At 49.0% G+C, this 18,098-nt stretch overlaps 2 protein-coding genes across 2 annotated transcripts in view; one reads left to right on the top strand and one right to left on the bottom strand.

The window, feature by feature from the left end:
* Window positions 1–7,277, top strand: part of RNFT2 (ring finger protein, transmembrane 2) — a 68,752-nt gene extending 61,475 nt beyond the window's left edge. The window contains exon 11 of the mRNA XM_081802118.1: window positions 4,399–7,277. Coding sequence (XP_081658244.1) covers window positions 4,399–4,533 — 135 coding nt within the window. The 3' untranslated portion in view covers window positions 4,534–7,277. The remainder of the gene's footprint in view (window positions 1–4,398) is intronic.
* Window positions 7,278–13,510: 6,233 nt separating this feature from the next.
* The window catches only part of HRK (harakiri, BCL2 interacting protein), a 16,811-nt gene continuing 12,223 nt past the window's right edge, over window positions 13,511–18,098 (bottom strand). The window contains exon 2 of the mRNA XM_081802117.1: window positions 13,511–13,745. The gene's annotated coding sequence lies outside the window, so the exon portion shown is untranslated. The remainder of the gene's footprint in view (window positions 13,746–18,098) is intronic.

The following is an 18,098-nucleotide window of genomic DNA, read 5'->3' as shown; positions in this document are numbered from 1 at the left end:
CCCTCTGACCCTCCTCCCTCTCATGCTCTCTCTCTATCATTCTCTCTCTCTCTCAATAAATAAATAAAAATCTTTAAAAAAAAAATTAAAAAAAATATTAGAGCCCTTTTCCCGGAAATTCCTAGGAGCGTGCTGTGCCCTGTGCAGCTCAGCCTGTGTGCTGACTCCTCCATCCATGCATTTACGCATCAGGTGCTTTGCAAGCACCCACAGCGTCCCAGCACTAACTTTGCAACCCCTAGCAACACGTTCCTTTGCGGCACTGACCCTCCATGTCCTCTGTCACCCAGGAATGAAAATGCGTGCCCTGCGCAGCTTGCAGGCTCTTCAGTACAGTCGAGTGAGATGACATGTATTCTGTGTGTGGGTTTTGAAAAGCATCGCGTGTTATGCCATGAAAATGCGTGCCCTGCGCAGCTTGCAGGCTCTTCAGTACAGTCGAGCGAGATGACATGTATTCTGTGTGTGGGTTTTGAAAAGCATCGCGTGTTATGCCAACACTCAGTGTAAGTGTTTAATTCTAAATCTAGACAAAGCTGGCTGGGTTTATGTGATTGAAGAGGATCTGTGGTTAGGGCTGTGTGTGTGTGCATGTGTGTGTGTCCCTTATCTGATAGTAGCCACACTTTCAGTAATGTCATTTTTACAATTGAGTGCTATAAACATCTCCATGTGTGACCAGTATAAATAGAATGTGGTGGGCAAGAGTATTCACTATGAAGGCAGACACCTCTTGTATCAGTTACCCATTGCTGCCTAACAAATGACCCCAACGCTCTGCGGCTGAAAGCAACTAGCATTTATCATCTTATAGTTTGCATGAGTCAGCAATCCAGCAACCCAACACAGCTGGGTCCCCTGCTTCAGAGTCTCTCCCAGGCTGCAGTCAGGACACCAGTCAGTGTACCGTGGGGAAGGGTCTGCCTCCAAGCTCAGTCATGTGTGGGTGGCAGGACTCAGTTCCTTGTGGGCTGTAGGACCAAGGGCCTCCGTTCCTCGCTGGCTGGTGTGGCCAAAAGCTACCCCGGCTTCCTTGTCACACTGACTTCATCAGAACGAACATGTGAGAAGCCCAAGAAAGACTGCGAGCAAGAGGGAAGGCCCCGTCTGTTGTAACCTAATCTCAGAAGTGACGTCCCATCCTCTTTACTGTATTCCGTTGGCTTGAAGCAAGTCACTAAGTACAGCTGCACTCAAGGGGAGGGGACGGGCCACACAGGGTGTGAATCCCAGGAGGAGGAGATCACTGAGAGTCATAATCGAAGTCAGCCTAACGCATCCCTGAAGTTGGATTCCAGCCTCACTACTTAGCAGCTGTGTGTGTTCTTCCCCACTGACCGTAAACCCACCCGATCCTACACTTCCCAGCCCAGAAAGGGCCCCTTCTTGCCAGAAGGGAGAGGCCAGGTCTTAACCATGCTGGTATCTCCAGAATCTCCCACCTGACCTACCCAGGAAGGCATTCCTTTGTCAGCTACATCTACAGAGTCCCTACTCTGTGCAGGCTCAGGGCTGGGCTATGGGAACACGACCGCAGTCGCTGCCCTCACGAAGTTTACCACCCAAATGGCAGGGCAAATGGTAAATGAGCAGTTAGAAGAGTGGTTCTCAAAGTGTGGCCCAGGTACCCCCTGGCTTCATTTTCATGTGCTTGTGTAGTCTTGGTTTCAATTTCTAATACGGTAAATATAGCCAGATTTGACCCACATATACAAAAGCTCTTTGAGATCATCAGTGATTTTTTAAGACTGTAAAGGGGTCTTGGGACCAAAACATTTGAGAACCACTGAATGAGACGTGTGAAAGCCTCAGGGAATGTTTTTTTGAAGGAAGGAATGAAAAGCTGGCTCATTTCCCGTTCACCTGACTCAAGTATTGAGCTTCCCGTGATCAGGGCTTGTGTTGCTTTCTTCTATGTAAGTACCTCCTTTTCCCGGGGAACAAAGTTAAGTCTCATTCATTCGTTGAGCAGACATTTCCTGAGCATCTGCCACGTGCTCAGAACCGTGTTGGGAGTGTGGTCCCTGCCCTCCTGAAGCCCTTAATGCAGTGAACAAGACAGATGAGTTTACGGATCATTCCAGAGGCGTGCATGTGATGCTGCGAGAGACACGCTCCCCAGGAGGAACCTGGAAGGGGAAGGCACAGCCAGCACTTAGATTTGCAGGAGACAGTGAGGCATGGAGGACGGGGGACGTCACGGAGAAGGGGAGGTGTCATGGCTTGGGCTAAGTCTTCTGCAAGAAGTAGGCACCCGCCAGCTGGTAAGGATGGAGGAAGGGCATCAGGGCACCCCAGACAGACATTACAGCTTGCCCTGAGGCTTAGCAGTATGACTAAGCTTTGCACTGCAGGTCATCCTGTGTGTCAGTGACATTGGCTACCCCGGGCGGGGTTGGGGCGGGTGATGAGGAGGAAGAGGGGAGGACACCATCATGGAGGGCCTTGAGTGCCCTGGGTGGGAGTCCAGAGAAGCTGCTGGGCCTGCTGACCCCTGGGTCCTGCCCTCCAGACCCCAGTGAGAGTCCAGGCGCAGCCTTCGAGGTTCTGTGTGGCCTGCTCACCTCCTGCCGCCCACTCCCTACGCTCTCCTGCTGTAGCCACATTGGCCATCCTTGAGTGCCTCAATGCTGTCCCACCTCAGGAGCCTGGCACAGCTGCTCCCATCTGCCTGGAATGCTCTATCCCTACCCCCTCTCTTCACCCATTCAGCTGCTAAACATCCTTCAGGCCTTAACACAAGTGTGCCCCCCTCCAGGAAGCCTTCCTGGACTACCCCCTGCATCAGACTGGTCCCCTGTTGCATAGAGCATCATGGAGTTCTCCTTTAGAACACTGTTTACAGTTAGGCACCTACTGCCCACCGTGCTAGGAGTGGGTTTACAAGAAGCTTACAGCCTGGCACGGAGGGAAAGATAATAAACAATAAAGAGATAAAATGTAATAATAACTCCTACTGTATAATAGTCAACATTGATAGCACACTTACTATTGACCAGGCGTTGTTCTAAGTGCCTTTTTAATTCTTTTAAACTTTTTAAGAAACATTGTATTGGGATTTTCATATTATCATTTTAAATTATCAGTGTTATTTTGAAAAATTTCAAAGCTACAGAGCAAAAGGACAGTAGAATGAACACCCTTTTATCTGTCATCTAGATTCACCATTCATTAACATTTTCCATTTGCTTTTTCTTGATGTAACTGTTTTTCCCCCTTGCCGGTTCAGAATAAGTTGGTGACATTTTGATTCTTCATCCGAAAATATTACAGTGTTCACCTTTGAAGAACAAGGACATTCTCTCCCATACTGCAATTCCACCATCACACCCAGGAAATTTAAAATTGATGTAAAATATTATCTAATATACGGTATATATCCAGATTTCTCCACCTGTCTTCAAAATATCCTGCATAGTTAGGGTTTTCCCCCCATCCAGGCTCCAGCTGAGAATCGTACACTGCCTTCGACTGTTATGTCGAAGCACTTTTAATGTGAAGCAATCTTCTTATGAGTGGAGTACTCTTAGCAGCATTTTGGGGGCCCCTGCTGACTCAGTCAGTAGAGCATGCGACTCTTGATCTTGAGGTCCTGAGTTTAAGCCCCATGTTGGGCATTGAGCTTACTTAGAAAAAGGGGGGATTCCCTCCACTTCCTCCTGACCTTCTCCCATTTTACAGATGAGGAAACTGAGGCATTGGGAGGTTGAGTCATTTGTCCAAGTGATATGGCCAGAAAGTGGTAGAACTCATTGATATTTCCAGTCTCCCTGCCTTTCTCTTAACCCCTGAGCTCTGTTCTCAACCCATCAACTAAAGTCATCTTTTCAAAATGCAAATCCTGTTCAGGTCACTCCTCAGCTCAAAGCCCTACCATGGCTCCCTATTTCTTTCTGAATAAAAGCCAAAGGCCTCATGATGCCCACAGAGCCCTATGCAATCTCTATCCCTCCATAGCTTCTCTGACCTCATCCCCCACCTCCCACCCTTCAGCCCCAGGCTCAGCTGCACAGCAGACATACTCCTGCCCCAGGACCTTTGCACAAGCCATTCCTTCTGCCTGTAGCACTCTTTCCCAGAGATCCTCAGGGCTCAGTCTTCACCCAAATGTCAATATTCAGTGAAAGTCCTTCTGGCCCCCCATGCTGAACACAGCAGCCCTCCCAAGCACTCCCTAGCCCCTTCCCCCTGGCTTTTCTTCTCAGCACTTATCATTGATGTACTCTACATTTTGGAGATTCAAGGGACCAGTCATCTCCCCAAGTAGAGTGCAAGCACCACGAGGGCAGGGGCTGTCTGTTTTGTCCACTGCTGTGTCCCCAGCTCCTGGGACTGCGGCTGGCACATAGGGGACACTCGCTGCAGTGTCCCCAGTCGTCCTGCTTGCTGTCCCCACAGCACGTGTTCTGTGAAGAGTGCCTCTGCCTCTGGCTGGACCGGGAGCGCACCTGCCCGCTCTGCCGCTCGGTTGCCGTGGATACCCTGCGCTGCTGGAAGGACGGGGCCACTTCGGCACACTTCCAGGTGTATTAGGGCTGAGGGACGAGGAATCCCAGCTCCCAGGCACGCTCTGGGAGCCGAGGGATGGCCCGCGTGATTGGGTCCGGCTCTGCGGACTTCCTGGAACACTGGCCTCAAGCATTTACGATCGTGCCTCCTGCCTTTCTCCACCTCCTTCCCTAAAGCCAGGCCCCTGTCCTCCCGACCTTCACCTTCCTCTTCCATTCTGTGGCACAGTGCGTGCATCCTTGGTGCGGCCGTTCTTCCCCTACAAGCCTCCTGACTCAGATCTGGCCTCTTCCCATGTGGGTCTCCTGCCCCCTCCAAGGGAAGGGACTGGTGATAGACAGGTTACTTTAACTCGTGGTGACCTGATGCTGCGCCCGGGAAAGGGCCTGGAGATCACTGCCTCTCCCCAGGAGGTGCAGGTCTGCAGATTAGAATCACTGTGGAGCATTTCCCAAATACAAGTGCCGGGCCCCACCTTGTCCTTGCAATAATTGAGTGTGCCAAGCACGTCATGCCAGCTAAGCATCCTGCTTGGATGACCTCTTGTAATCCTCTCAACAGCCCTGGGGTGGAGGTCCTGTTGTTTCCTCTGTTTTACAGAGGAGGAAACTGAGGCATGGAGCTCCACGTGGTAACTTCCCCAGGGTCACCCAGCTAGCAGGGGTGGACCCTCTGTCTGGCTTCAGAGCGCACCCTCTCAACCACCATGCTCACCCACTGCTCAGACACTGCGGACGTGGGGCCCAGCAGACATGGCTTTTTAGATGCACGAGAGGTGATTCTAATGCCCATCCGTGGCCCAGGTGCATAGCACATTTGGTTTGGGCCCCACTGAGGATGCCAACGGTGAGCACTGGCTCTGGAAATCTAGCTGTGGCTGGATTCATGAAAAGAGTTGGTCTTTAAAATTACAATTTTGCTGGGCTCTGGCTGGGATGCTCAATCGCATTTGGGTATCAGGAATGGCCAGCTTTGGTCCCGATGCCGGAATCACTGGGTCACCACACCTGTCTTCGTTTCTCTCCTCCTCCTTCTGCTCTTGTCCTGTCCCTCACTTGGGGCTCAGCTTGTCTACAGTGCCTGTGGCCATCGCCTTCTCCCCTGGTGGCCCTGAGAGCAAAATGAACGACCCACGTTATGGGTTTTTCCACAAGCCAGGGTGGAGGCATAGGATGCAGTAGCATTCAGGGTGTCTGTCATCTCTATAGCAGAGCTGCTGATCTCTGTAACAGAACAGCTTCTCCACCTGTGAGACCCTCCCTGCTTTGAATGTGGGACAAGATGGGACAGGTGATCACTTAGAAGCTTCTGGAATCTTGCCTGCCCCTAACCCTCTCCCAACTCTGCTCACTCACCGTCAACCTCAACACAATGGGCTGGTGCCCGTGGCATTACAGAGACATCAATCTTGTGGCTCGTGAGCAGATTAACAACAAAGCCCCAGCAGAAATGGTGGGAGACTGGCTGCCACCTTGCTCTCCGCCAGTAATAACAAGCCCACCCCATCCCTAGCAGTTTCAGGACGTTTGCCCCCATGTGCTATCAAGCCGGGACCTTTTCCTGTGCCTGACATCCCTGGCTCTTTCCTGGTACCCAGCAAGACATCCCTTCCAGGGCAGCATGACATCTTTCAAGCTCTGTTACTATGGCAATGGCTACAGCGATGTTACAATCCCACTTGCCTGGATAATCAAGTCGGAAGGGGAAGCGGAGGGAAAGGGGGCCGGGTGGATGCGGCTGTTCTGGTCCCCCTGCCTTGAGGAAGAACCAAAGGGAAGCAACAGGAGCTTCTGTGGCTGATTTTTATCAGAAAGATCACCCTGCCTGCAGATGCCATCAAAGAGACACAAGAAGTCGGAGCTGGAGAAGATTTATTAACGTGCTAGCTTGTGACAGAGCGGAATTCTGATTCCAAACTCTGCATGACTTTGGGAAGTCACTTCACCTCCCCACAGCCATCTCCAGGATGATGAAACCTTGTGTATTATCTGCTGGAGCCAGGGACACTAACAATGTAGAGTAGTGGGGAAGGCACCCGTGGTTTTGCCAAGTTTACTCATGCCACCAAAAAAAGAGAAAAGAAACCCACACATCTCTAACGATCTTCAGATAACGAGCCATGCCTCTGACGTTATAAACAGTGGGGGATACTTGGGGGCAGGTGGGATGATTTCGTTTAGGATTTTACTTATTCATTCCCTACCCTCTGGGGGAAAGTTCTGTCTGGAGGTTTTCTTTTGGATGGGAGGAACTTCTGCCCTAAGGAGGAACAGCGGCCAGTGAAGAGTCTCCCAAACATTAGGCTGCATAGGTTCCCCACCACAGGGTAGAAGCAGCCAAGGATTGTCACTGGGAAAGAAGAACATTCTCCATTGCCCATCCTGGCTCTGCAACTCCTTTGTTATAAGCAGGATTGATCGCATATTGTGTTGGAGTATCCTGCTCTTATTTTATGATTCACTGTCTCAAGTTCCTGAAACTCTTAGAAATGGCCCTCTTAGTGTAGATCTTGGGCATAATAAATGTGAGAATAAAAAGGCAAGCTTTGGACCTGGATGGAACAGGCTCATTACCTTCATAAGAGGAGAATGTGAGAGACACTTGGAGGCACCAAGCGCCTAAGACTTTGGGTTGGAAAGAGGACACGTAAAGTGAGTCCTGGAATCTCTTAGTAATTTTGCTCTGGGCTGAACAGAACTGCCTTTGGTGTTTTTAACGTTCCCTTAAATTCCCTTCTGCCAATAAATATCATCTGTCGATGAAACTTGGGTTCGTGGTCTCGAGTCTGTTTGCCTCTTGAAGCCGGGTGGGACTGTTGGGGGAGAAAAGCCGAGAAGCACTTCATGCTTGAGTGTGCCAAGCACGTCATGCCAGCTAAGCATCCTGCTTGGATGACCTCTTGTAATCCTCTCAACAGCCCTGGGGTGGAGGTCCTGCTATTGGGTGGTTGTCTGCTATTGGATTTCCCGCCAAGCAGATCCATTGAGTTGCACATGCTTTATTAAGGAAGTCCTCCCAGGAGAAACCAGTAAGGGAGGGAGAAGAAACCAAACGAGAGGATGACTTTCAGAGAAGTCCTGGCTCCACGTGGCCCCTCTGAGCTCTAGAGCATCAGCTGCATTTCAAAGTTTGTCCCACCCTGAGGTTTTTTTACTCACACACTATCAATCCTTGGAATATGGGTTGCTGGTTGAGGACGCCCCGAGTCTCTGATGGTGCCAGGTGCCACAAAGCACATGAAAGAGCAGGATGGGGATGCAGAACTGGTAGAAAGGCTCAGAACGGATCTGGGCAGGGGACCTGCAGGGCCCACCACAGTGGTTAATCAGATGACAGACCCAGAATGTACATGCCAGTGATTCAGGATGGGTTTGCCTGGGTGCCAGATTATGATGGGTATTTTAAAATGTAAATTAATAGCATTAGGTGACAATTCATGCTTCTCAGGACATTGTTATGAAACCGGTCACAAAAACATCGTCAGGCAGAACTTTTTGGTTGCAATTATTTGAAAACCAACTCAATATGGCTTAAGTAAGAGAAAGACTTTATTTGGCTCATGTAACAGTATGGACCTCGAGTATAGCTGGATTCAGGGGCTCCGGTGATATTAGAATCATGTCTTTCCATCCCTCAATTCTGCTTTCCTCTGAGACAGTTTCATTTCCAGGCAGTCACATCCCATGTGGCAGTAAGAGGTCCTCCAAAAGCTCTATGCTCATGTTCCATCAGCTTAGCAACCCCAGCAAAGAGCTTCTGTTTCCCCAAAGCTCCAGCAGGAATCCTGAGGTAGACTCGTTAGTTTGGCCCCAAACCAATCCCTTTAGCCTTTTGGACTTGAAGCCCTGCTGGTCAGGCCTGCATCAGGTGTTGAACCCTGGCAGTGGGGACAGAGGTGGGCAGGAGGATAGGGTCAACGCCTCTAAGTCACATGGACTGAGAGTGGGGAAGGGGTGGGTCCCCAAGGCAAAAGAAAACATCTATTATCTAGAAAAACAACCTGTCCTCAGCCCACCATTCTTAGGAAAAGACTACAACTTGATTGCTCAGAGCATCTTAGACCAGGTGAATGTAGGCGAAAGAGAGACCCATGTTCCCATAGTTGGAGACCTAGATCTGCACGGCCATTGGCTTATCTACATGGCGCCATGAGTAAGTGATGGTTCTGTGTACTGATCTTGAACTATCAGGCAAGTTCCCTCAACCTCTTGGCCATCCCAAGGGTACTGTTCAGGCCAATCCTCCCCTTGGGGAGTTCTCAGAAATAAGACAGAGAAGGGAGTTAAGTGTGTAGCCTTCTGTCCCAGGGAAGGTTGGGGTGCACAGCCAGATCCTCCCATGATCTTTGGGGACCAACCTTTCAAAAGGAAATGAAAACACAAAGGCCTTTGGCTGGAAGCACACAACCAGTTTTTTAATAAAGTCATTACAAATATGTACAAAGCGTCTCCAAGGTATGAAATTCCTCTTACAAAAGAGCACAACAAACCAGCAAGGTTAGAACCCAGAACGGAATGTTCCCAAGCTTATTGCCTCTCTGGCTGAGCCAGAGGCCTCACTGAGGTTCCAAACACCCCCACAACCATCCCTGCCACATACACACATAGGCTCCCGGGCACTTATAGTGCAAAAGACTTAAGGGTTCAGGTCGGGGAGGGGACAGGAAAGAGGTGAGAAAAGCTTCCCATGTCCTAGGAAGTAAGTTGAACAGGCCCTGTTTACAAAGTAGATGCTTCTCCCAGGGACCTTATAGAAATTAAGGACATAAACGGCAGGGAACAAATACATAAAATCCCCAACTAAACCATCCAGCCTGTCTTGGAGTGCCCCCAAATGCAACACTCCTTACAGTGGATCTAAGTCAGGCTCCCTTGCTCCCTGCTGGGCCCCAGGCTGTGCTTGCCCTTGAACTAGCAAATGCCCTGGAGCAGCTCAGGAGGGAATACAGTGTGGCAGGGCAGTTAGCTCATGAGTTTGGGGGGGGGGGCGGCGGTCAAACAGACCTGAGTTCAAATCTTGGCTCGGCCACTTTGTGTGTGTAGCCTTAGGCTAAGTTGCAAAACTTCTGAGTCTCAGCTTCCTCAGCTGTAAAATGGGAATAATACCTACTGTCTTCCAGAATGGGTATGAGGAATAATGGAGGGGAAACATGTAAAGCACTCAGCACAGGGCTGGTGAGCACGCTGTAGATGGTGGCTTTCGTTACCATGTGAAGCAGCAAGAACCAGTCTTTTTGTGCTGGGAGTGAGTTGAGATCACAGGCTTTTGAATTGCCTTCATGACAGTGCGGTGCTCAGTAAATATAAATACTAGAGAACAATCTGCCATCAAGGCTTGGGGTCACAAGGATGACCTGACAAATCTGTTAAAGACCATGAACCAGACTAGAAAGGGACAATTAGCATCATCTGGTTCCAAGCAGGGCTGCCCCTCCATGCTCCATACGTAAGTTTCTTCCCAGATAGGATTCTACAACCTGGCACATTGTAGGTGCTCAATAAATAGGTATTGAATGAATAAATTAATATATTTTTTAAAACTTTTGGTTTAAGCTTTAAAATGACACTTTTGACATCAACATCCTCCATCACAATGGGACTAGGCCAGCAGGTCTAGCCTGTCCCCCCTCAGCCCCCAAGCAGCATCTGACTCTCTGATTGGCTCAGGCTGACTTAAGGAAAGATTCAGAAAAGGAATTGGTATCAACATAGAAGAAAAAAACCTACGTTCTGATCACTGCAGCTTCTGATACCAGGTGGACACTCAAAAAGTCCACAGTGGCAAACCAGTGTCCCAAAAAGATACTTGTGCAGGATCAGAGGTGGACTCCCCCAATTTCCCAACTAGGGGAAGTGATATTTTGTCACTGTCAAAAACATGATAATAGTACGAGATCAGCTACATAAATTGTGAAACCAAAGTCACATTATTCTGTGAAAATATTGTTTAAATCACCATTTTTTTTCATCAAAATAGAAAAGAATTTCTTAAATGAGACCACTGCAACAAGTGTGGAAAAGAAGTCTCCAGTAGCCCAAAGAAAGAGAGGAAAACAAAATGGGAACTGGGTTCTAGGAGATGCTCATGGCCTAGGACCATGGACAGCAGCCAGAGAGGGAAAGGGGCCTCCCCCCCCACCCCCGCCAAACCTGTTACTCCAGCTACATCTGTGCCAGAAAGATTGTGAAATGGAACCCCAAATTTGAAATGGGGTAAAGAGATCTTACTTGCTTATGGGGGATGGGGCGGGAAGCTTCCAGAAGGGAATGGATCTAATTTGGAATGGGAATGCTGAAGTCCCAGGAGGCTCCAATCCCTGTGGCTCCTAGACCCCCACCCTTTGAGAGCAACCAGCACCATCAGGAAGGAGGCGCTTCTGTTTGCTCATCGCCTCATTATGCAGCAAGCTACCTAAACAATGATCTCAGAGGCCTCCCTCTGCTTTGCACGGACATGCATGCGTGCGCATGCGCGCGCATGCACACACACACACACACACACACACACACACACACACACACTGCTGTCTGCTGAAACCCGATATGAGGTCTTTTTTAAAATTTATTTCAAAGCCTCCCTCCCTCTCCCTCTCTTCACAGACGCTCTGCAGTGAAGCTAATCAAAATCAATGACTCCTTGGCAGCCGGAGAAAAGCGGGGGAGAGAGGGAGGGATGGTGCCAGCACTTTGCACACTGTGGAAATATTTAAAAAAAAAAAAAAACACCCCACTATCTCATGCAATCCAAGTAATGCAGCCTCAGAGACAGTGGAGACAATATATACATATATATCATGCTTCAATTTCCTAATACAAATGTCCATCAAGAAGTCAAATCTCATATAAAAACAAGCATTAAAAACAACCCCTTGTCAAAAATCGGGGCAGTCGAGAAGTGCACTCAAATTAATGATGTGCAAGAAAAAGCCGGGATTAGATAAATACACGGATTCTATTAATACAAGAGAATATATACAAGGGACTTGGCTGTAAAGCTCCATCAGGAGGTCAAGGGTGCCCAGTTCTCAGCGGTGTGGCTTCATTGAAATGAAAATTGCCCCAAACGCCAACCTGGGCATTTGGAGTTTGGATCCTCCCTCGGAAATGTCAGAAGCTAGTAGGCAAGTCGGGGCTGAGAAAGGGATTCTCTGACCTTTCTCCTCTTCCCTGTGTCTAGATGGTCAGCCGGGTCCCACTGCAGTGTTGAAGGTGCAGCCTTAAGGCACCAAAGAGCTGTGATCACATACCATTATAGTAATGAAAACCCCCTCCCCAGAAAATGGGCTGAGCTGGAAAGACCCTAGTGTCTGGCTCGGAAAGTGACGATACAGAGGCAGGGACTGTGTTTCGTACCATTCTAATTAATTTGCCCTTCTCTAAGTTTGTGGCTTGGTGGGGATATCACCTGCTGCTCTCTGCAGACCCTGCCTACACACCCATCCCCTGCAAACATAACTGTGGGGAGGGCCCCCGGAATGAAAGGAAGCAAGTTCTCCATCAACAAGCTGTCTGGGGGTGGGGGTGGGGGGCTGCCCTCACCTTCAGCAGCTTTGGGTTACATTTGTCTTTAAAAGTCTATTTAGGAAAACATAAGGCATGGATAAAAGAAAGACAGCTCCCAGCTTGCAACAGAACTAAAAGGTCCTGCATTCTAAAGGACCTGGTAATTTTTCAACAAAGCCTGTGGGGAATAATTCAGCCCCATGTCAACTTCAACAACGGCTGATCCCTCTGCTGGCTTCTTAGAACGGCAAGGGTGTCTGCTAATCAGCCCAGTGGACCCCCTGTCCATAGGAACTGGGTGGTGACCTGCAGATCCAGCCTTGCAGAATGACAGTCTGACCCTACAGCCTGGCGCCCCACCATCTCAGCTTTGCACACGGCACTGTGAGACCCAGCACAGAGGAATAATACCTGGGGAGAGTTTTGGGGGGTTTTTGCATTTTTTAAAAAATAAAAGCAAAAAATAATCATTGCTCCCTGAAGAGTCTTTGCAGCCAAGTCTCAGTCCAGCACACATCTTTTTTTTAGCCCTTCTAGAAACTTCTGAAAATAGTAGCTCATCCTGGGGTGGGGGGTGGGGGGAGAATCAGACCCTCTGTCAGTCAGTGAGATGCTGGTGCATTTCATTTAAATGACTTGCTCCCTCCCCCAGTGCCTCTTGCTTATAAATCACCCTTGACCAGAATGTAGCCATTTCTTGGCTCTTTAATCCATAAAACCTAAGCCCTGAAATCCCCTTGGGGAGTGAGGGAGGCCATGCGCTGAACTCCCAGGATACTTTCGTGGGGTAGAGGACAAGTCACATATGATGTCAGCTTTCCACCTCAGTAACCAGCAAGCACTCAATACCCTCCCCCCTCCCTTCCCCCCTCCCAGACCCCAAGGTTTGCTCTGAAACACCTCTGGATTTTTCATCCCCACAGAGAAAGAGCAGAGACTCTCAAGTGGCACTTTTGCAACTTGTCCCTTTAAAAAAGAATTTGAAACAGCAAAATAGAAATCTCTCTTGTTCCCTGGCCTTGCGGTCTGGCAACAGAACGCCATGGCAGCACCAGCAAGAACACAGCACCAGCAAAATGTAAGTGAAGCACCAGAGACACCAGACTGGTAGGAAAAAAAAAAAAAATCCCATTTGTCTTGATGTGACAGTGGGACTGGCTATCTACCTACACAGGTACAGAGAGACTAGGACTTATCAAGACTCTTAGAAATGGAGAAATCCCAGACTGCCCCTACAGAGCTGGCCCCTTGTCCTCCTCGCTTTCTTTTTTTTTTTTCCTTCTATTTTGCCTTTTGCAATTTCACCGCTTACTCCACCAGCATCCCTCCCCAGGTGGTTGGTCGACTCTGGGGCTAATTCCCACCAGTCTTTGCAGATTTTCTAGGTACACAGTAGGCATCTCTCTTCCGGTGCCCCAGACACGGAAGTATCAAAGTTCACATGGGAAGGTGCAGAAAAGGGAGGGGACTGTGTCCTCAACAAGACATGCACTGAGTAGTAATATTCATATTTTCTTTTTTTATATATAGAGCTGTATGTAAATAGCATTGGGGTGTCTGTTTCTGCAGCTGGATATGCAAAGGGCTTCCCCAGTCCCTTTCCGCGTTACTACTGTTGCTCCAGGCTCCTCTCCACTTCCTTCTCGAAGTGCCAACTGTGGCCTTTCAAGCTCCGGGCTCCCCCTCAGGAAAACAGGAACCAGCTTTCTCCAAGGACACAGGGTTTTCACCAACCTGCAGAAATAAAGATTGGTATTTCGGTCAGTAGGCACGTGCAGACAGCTGCTGGGGATGACGTCAGTGCCTTGAGCCTGTGCACAACCAGCCCCGAATGTCGAACGTCGGGAGGTGGAGGGGGATGGGAGAGAGCTGCTACATACAGAGCTCTGATTTGGAGGAAAGGGTCCCCAGAAGCTAGATTTAGTGCCCACCCCCACCCCCACCCCAGCCAAAGCCCTGTCCACACAGCAGCCTTCCCTAAACAAATACTGGTACGCACACACCCCCATTTCTGTTTTCAGACGTAAGCATCTTCTGTGATTAAAAAAGAGCAGGTAGAACCACCCTGCCTCTTTGCTCCTCCAAATCAGGAACAGGACCTTCATCTATTCATTTCACAGATCCATAGTCAAGGCAGGCTTGTAAGACAGTCTCTGCTCTCATTCATTCATTCATTCATTCACTGCCCAACATAACAAGAACCATGCTAGGTGTTACAAATCCAATGACATAGTTCTTGCCCTTTAAGGGGCTCAGAAGCCAACAGAAAGAGATGAGAAGAACTTGATATCAATGACATTGTCATGTGAAGAGCAGTCTGGATAAACGCGAACTATGGGATCCCATGAGGGAAAGGGGGAGTCAGAGCTCTTGAGAGAAAGAGGCAGACTCCTGCAGAGGACTGAAGGATGCTAGGGAATTAGCCAGGATAAGATGAGGCATTCTGGGAAGGGCAGAAAAACCAGCACATACCCCCAAGAATCAGAAAACATATATTCAAACAGGGGTGGCTGAATGAGTCGGGTCAGTTGGGCGTCTGCCTTCAGCTCAGGTCATGATCTCAGGGTCCTGGGATTGAGCCCCACATAGGGCTCCCTGCTTAATGGGGAGCCTGCTTCTCCCTCTGTCACTGCCCTTCTCCCCGCTAGTGCTCTCTCTCTCAAATAAATAAAATCTTTCAAAAACATTATGTAAAAAAAACATATTCAGCGTGCCTGGGTGGCTCAGTTGGTTGATCTTCTGCCTTCAGCTCAGGTCATGATCCTGGAGTCCTGGGATGGAGCCCCACATCGGGCTCCTTGCTCAGCGGGGAGTCTGCTTCTCTCTTTGCCCCTCCCCCTGTTCATGCTCTCTGTCTCTCTCAAATAAATAAATAAAATCTTTCAAAAAATTATTTAAAAAACATATATTCAAGGGCGCCTGGGTGGCTCAGTCAGTTAAACATCTGCCTTCGGCCCAGGTCATGATCTCAGGGTCCTGGGATCAAGTCCCACGTCAGGTCTCCCTCTCCCCGCCTCCCTCCCCCCCCCCCAACTTGTGCTCTCTCTCTGGCTATCTCTCTTTCAAATAAATAAATAAAATCTTTAAAAAAAACCCATATATTCATACAAAAACCTGTGCATCAGTGTTCAGAGCAGCATTATCCATAATAGCCAAACATCGGAAATGACCCCAATGTCATCGACTGGTAAATAAAACGGGGTATTGCCATACAATAGAGTATTACTCAGCCAGGAAAAGGAGGCTGACACACTATAATCAGGATGAGCTCTGAAGTCATTTTGCTAAATAAAAGAAGCCAGACACAAAAGATCACGGTATGTGAGTATGTCATGTGGAGGTGACATGCCCACAAGAGACAAGTCTTTAGAGACAGAAGTGGATTAGTGGTTGTCCACGGCTGGGGGCAGGGAGGAGTTAGGGAGTCACCGCTAATGGGCATAGGGCTTCTGTGGGGGAAATGAAAACGCTCTAAAATCAATTGTGGGGATGGCTGGCACAACTCTGGAAATATAATAAAAAACCATTGAGTTGTGCACTTCAAAAGGATGGGTTTTCTGGCAGGTGAATCATGTCAGAAGGAGGAGGAAGAGGGAGCAGAGGAAGGGGATGGGGGAGTGGCAGGGAGGAAGGGAAGAAACAGGACAAGAGCAAGAACAGAGCAATGAAATACCCCAACCAGGTCAAGGAGCTTGATGAGGCTCCAGCAAAGCCTGGGCGATGGGGCCGGGGAGGGATGAGGCTGGAGAGTTAGCAGGGGCTGGAAGTTCAAAGAGTACAGCATGTTAGTCCAAAGCAGGCGGTGGGTGATGTGCCATGTGAGCGGTACAAATCAAGTGATGTAGGGCACAAAGTGGGAGAGAGATCACTTTCTGAGTTGGCAAGAATCTGGGATATTGTGCAGTATGAATTGCACCAATAGGTTTTCCTGCTGGGTCCAGTCAACAGAAGGTGCTGATGGGGTACGAGACCAGGGTCTGTATTCCCCCAGCTCCTATCCTGCGGGGCCACAGACTGGCCACAGCGCCTGCTGGGTATGACTCTCTGGTTGCCCTCCAGGCCCCTCTCCAGGCTCGGGTTCCTCCCCCGTCGCCTCAACCCTTCAGGCCGGGGTGGACTGGCTCTCCTCTGTGGCCAGCCCAGTGGTACTGTGTTATTCCTCCTTGGTTTCCCAAACCCTGTCCACATTCTGTCACCGAACCTTCACTAAGTTCTTTTCTGGTTACTTAGCTTGGGGGTCCTCTCTGCCTCTTACTTGCACCCTTAATCAGTACATACGATGCACGAATGAAGTGAGTCCTAATCCCATGGACCCCACAATCTACATTAGCTGACACTCGCCAGGATCCGTATCAGTGACCTCAGTCCTTTTGCTCTGACCTGCTCGGTAGAGGCAAAAGATCTCTGTCACCACCTAAGCCCCCATTCCCCTTCTGTCCTGTGAGAGCAGAGCACAGCACGACTTCTGCATAATTGTGTTGCCGCCCTGTGTTTTCACGGGATACTGAATCAGTCCTCCACCAACTCAGTTGATAAACACACTCCATTTCGTTTACAAAAATCAGCTTTTGTAACCCCTAAAAAACTCACTTTGTTGGCTCCTAGTCACACTGATGTTTGAAAAGTCAGTGGAACCCTGCAGCACTAGCCTGAGATGATTATGCTGCCGTCAGCATGCACAAAAAAGGAAGGATGGAGAGAGAGAAAGAAGCCACATCTATGTGCTACTGAGCATGTTGACTTTGTGCTCAGCATTGTTCTGTGTGCTATTGATAAGGCCCCGGTGCCTGCCCTCGATGTGCCTCCAGCCTCCCTCGGGGAGACGTGACGTGCCAGAGGCCGGAACTGCGGAAGACCATTGACCACAGGCGTATGGACAGGCCAGAAGTCAAGATGTGGCCGTGCTCACTAGGAAAGCTTCAGAGAAGAACCAAGATTCGAACTGGGCCTTTAAGAGATGCATTCATATTTTTTTTCCATAACTGGAAGAAGCAAGGATCATTTAAGTGGGGAAAGGGCCAGAGCAAAGCACAAAGGCAGTGATACATACAGCTCAATCAGGGGACCGTGATGCATCCCAAAGTTATGCAGAGTGAGGCTGCGTAGATATGTCAGTTGATTGTTGGTGCTGAAGGGAAGATGACGATGGTATCAGGAGAGGGTAGAGAACTCTATTTTAACGGCACGGATCAGCTCCATCCATGGGAGGAATGGCATGTTCTTGCAAAACTAGGCAGGACCAGCAAAGGATTTTCACTCTTCCTACTTGCAAATCATTAAGCACATAACGAGTCTTTCTAAGGGCTTCCCAGCGCAGCTACATGGACAAGTGCCCTTGCCTGTTTATGTCTTGGTTGCAGGGTGGTGTCCCTAGTGACAGATGAACATCAGAAGCACGCCTCTGCGTGGCCAGTGGAGGCCATGTGACCACAGCCCACAGTCGGAGAGGGCACCTGCGCATATGTTCCTGGGGATCTTAAATGGGACACGATAGGCTAGCGAGCTTGCCCATAGAAGTAGTCACCTAAATATGCTCAAGTGTGTTCCCTCCAGCTTTATTTGTAATAGCAGCAGTTTGGAAACATCCCGTATGTCCATCAATAGGAGACTGGATTAACAAATTAAGCTACCTGTGTATTAGAAAGAGGTAGATCTAAGTGTGCTATGGTTCTTTTTTTTTTAAGATTTTATTTATTTGAAAAAGAGAATGAAAGAGCGAGGGAGGGAGAGAGAATCTGAAGCAGACTCTGATGAGGGGTTCTATTTATTTATTTGAAAAAGAGAGAATGAAAGAGCGAGAGAGGGAGAGAGAATCTGAAGCAGACTCTGATGAGCGCAGAGCCTGATGAGGGGTTCGATCCCACAACCCCGAGATCGTGACCTGAGCCAAAACCAAGAGTCGGACGCTTAACCGACTGAGCCACCCATGCGCCCCTAAGTGTGCTATGATTCTTTTTTTTTTAATTTTTTTATTCTTATGTTAATCCCCATACATTACATCATTAGTTTTAGATGAAGTGTTCCATGATTCATTGTTTATGCATAACACCCAGTGCTCCATGCAGAATGTGCCCTCCTCAATACCCA

This window comes from Leptonychotes weddellii, chromosome 13 (assembly GCF_054177405.1).
Source record: "Leptonychotes weddellii isolate Sample4059 chromosome 13, ASM5417740v2, whole genome shotgun sequence".
Taxonomy (NCBI): domain Eukaryota; kingdom Metazoa; phylum Chordata; class Mammalia; order Carnivora; family Phocidae; genus Leptonychotes; species Leptonychotes weddellii.
Note: the sequence above shows the minus strand (reverse complement) of the source record. Positions and strands in the feature narration are given on the sequence as shown.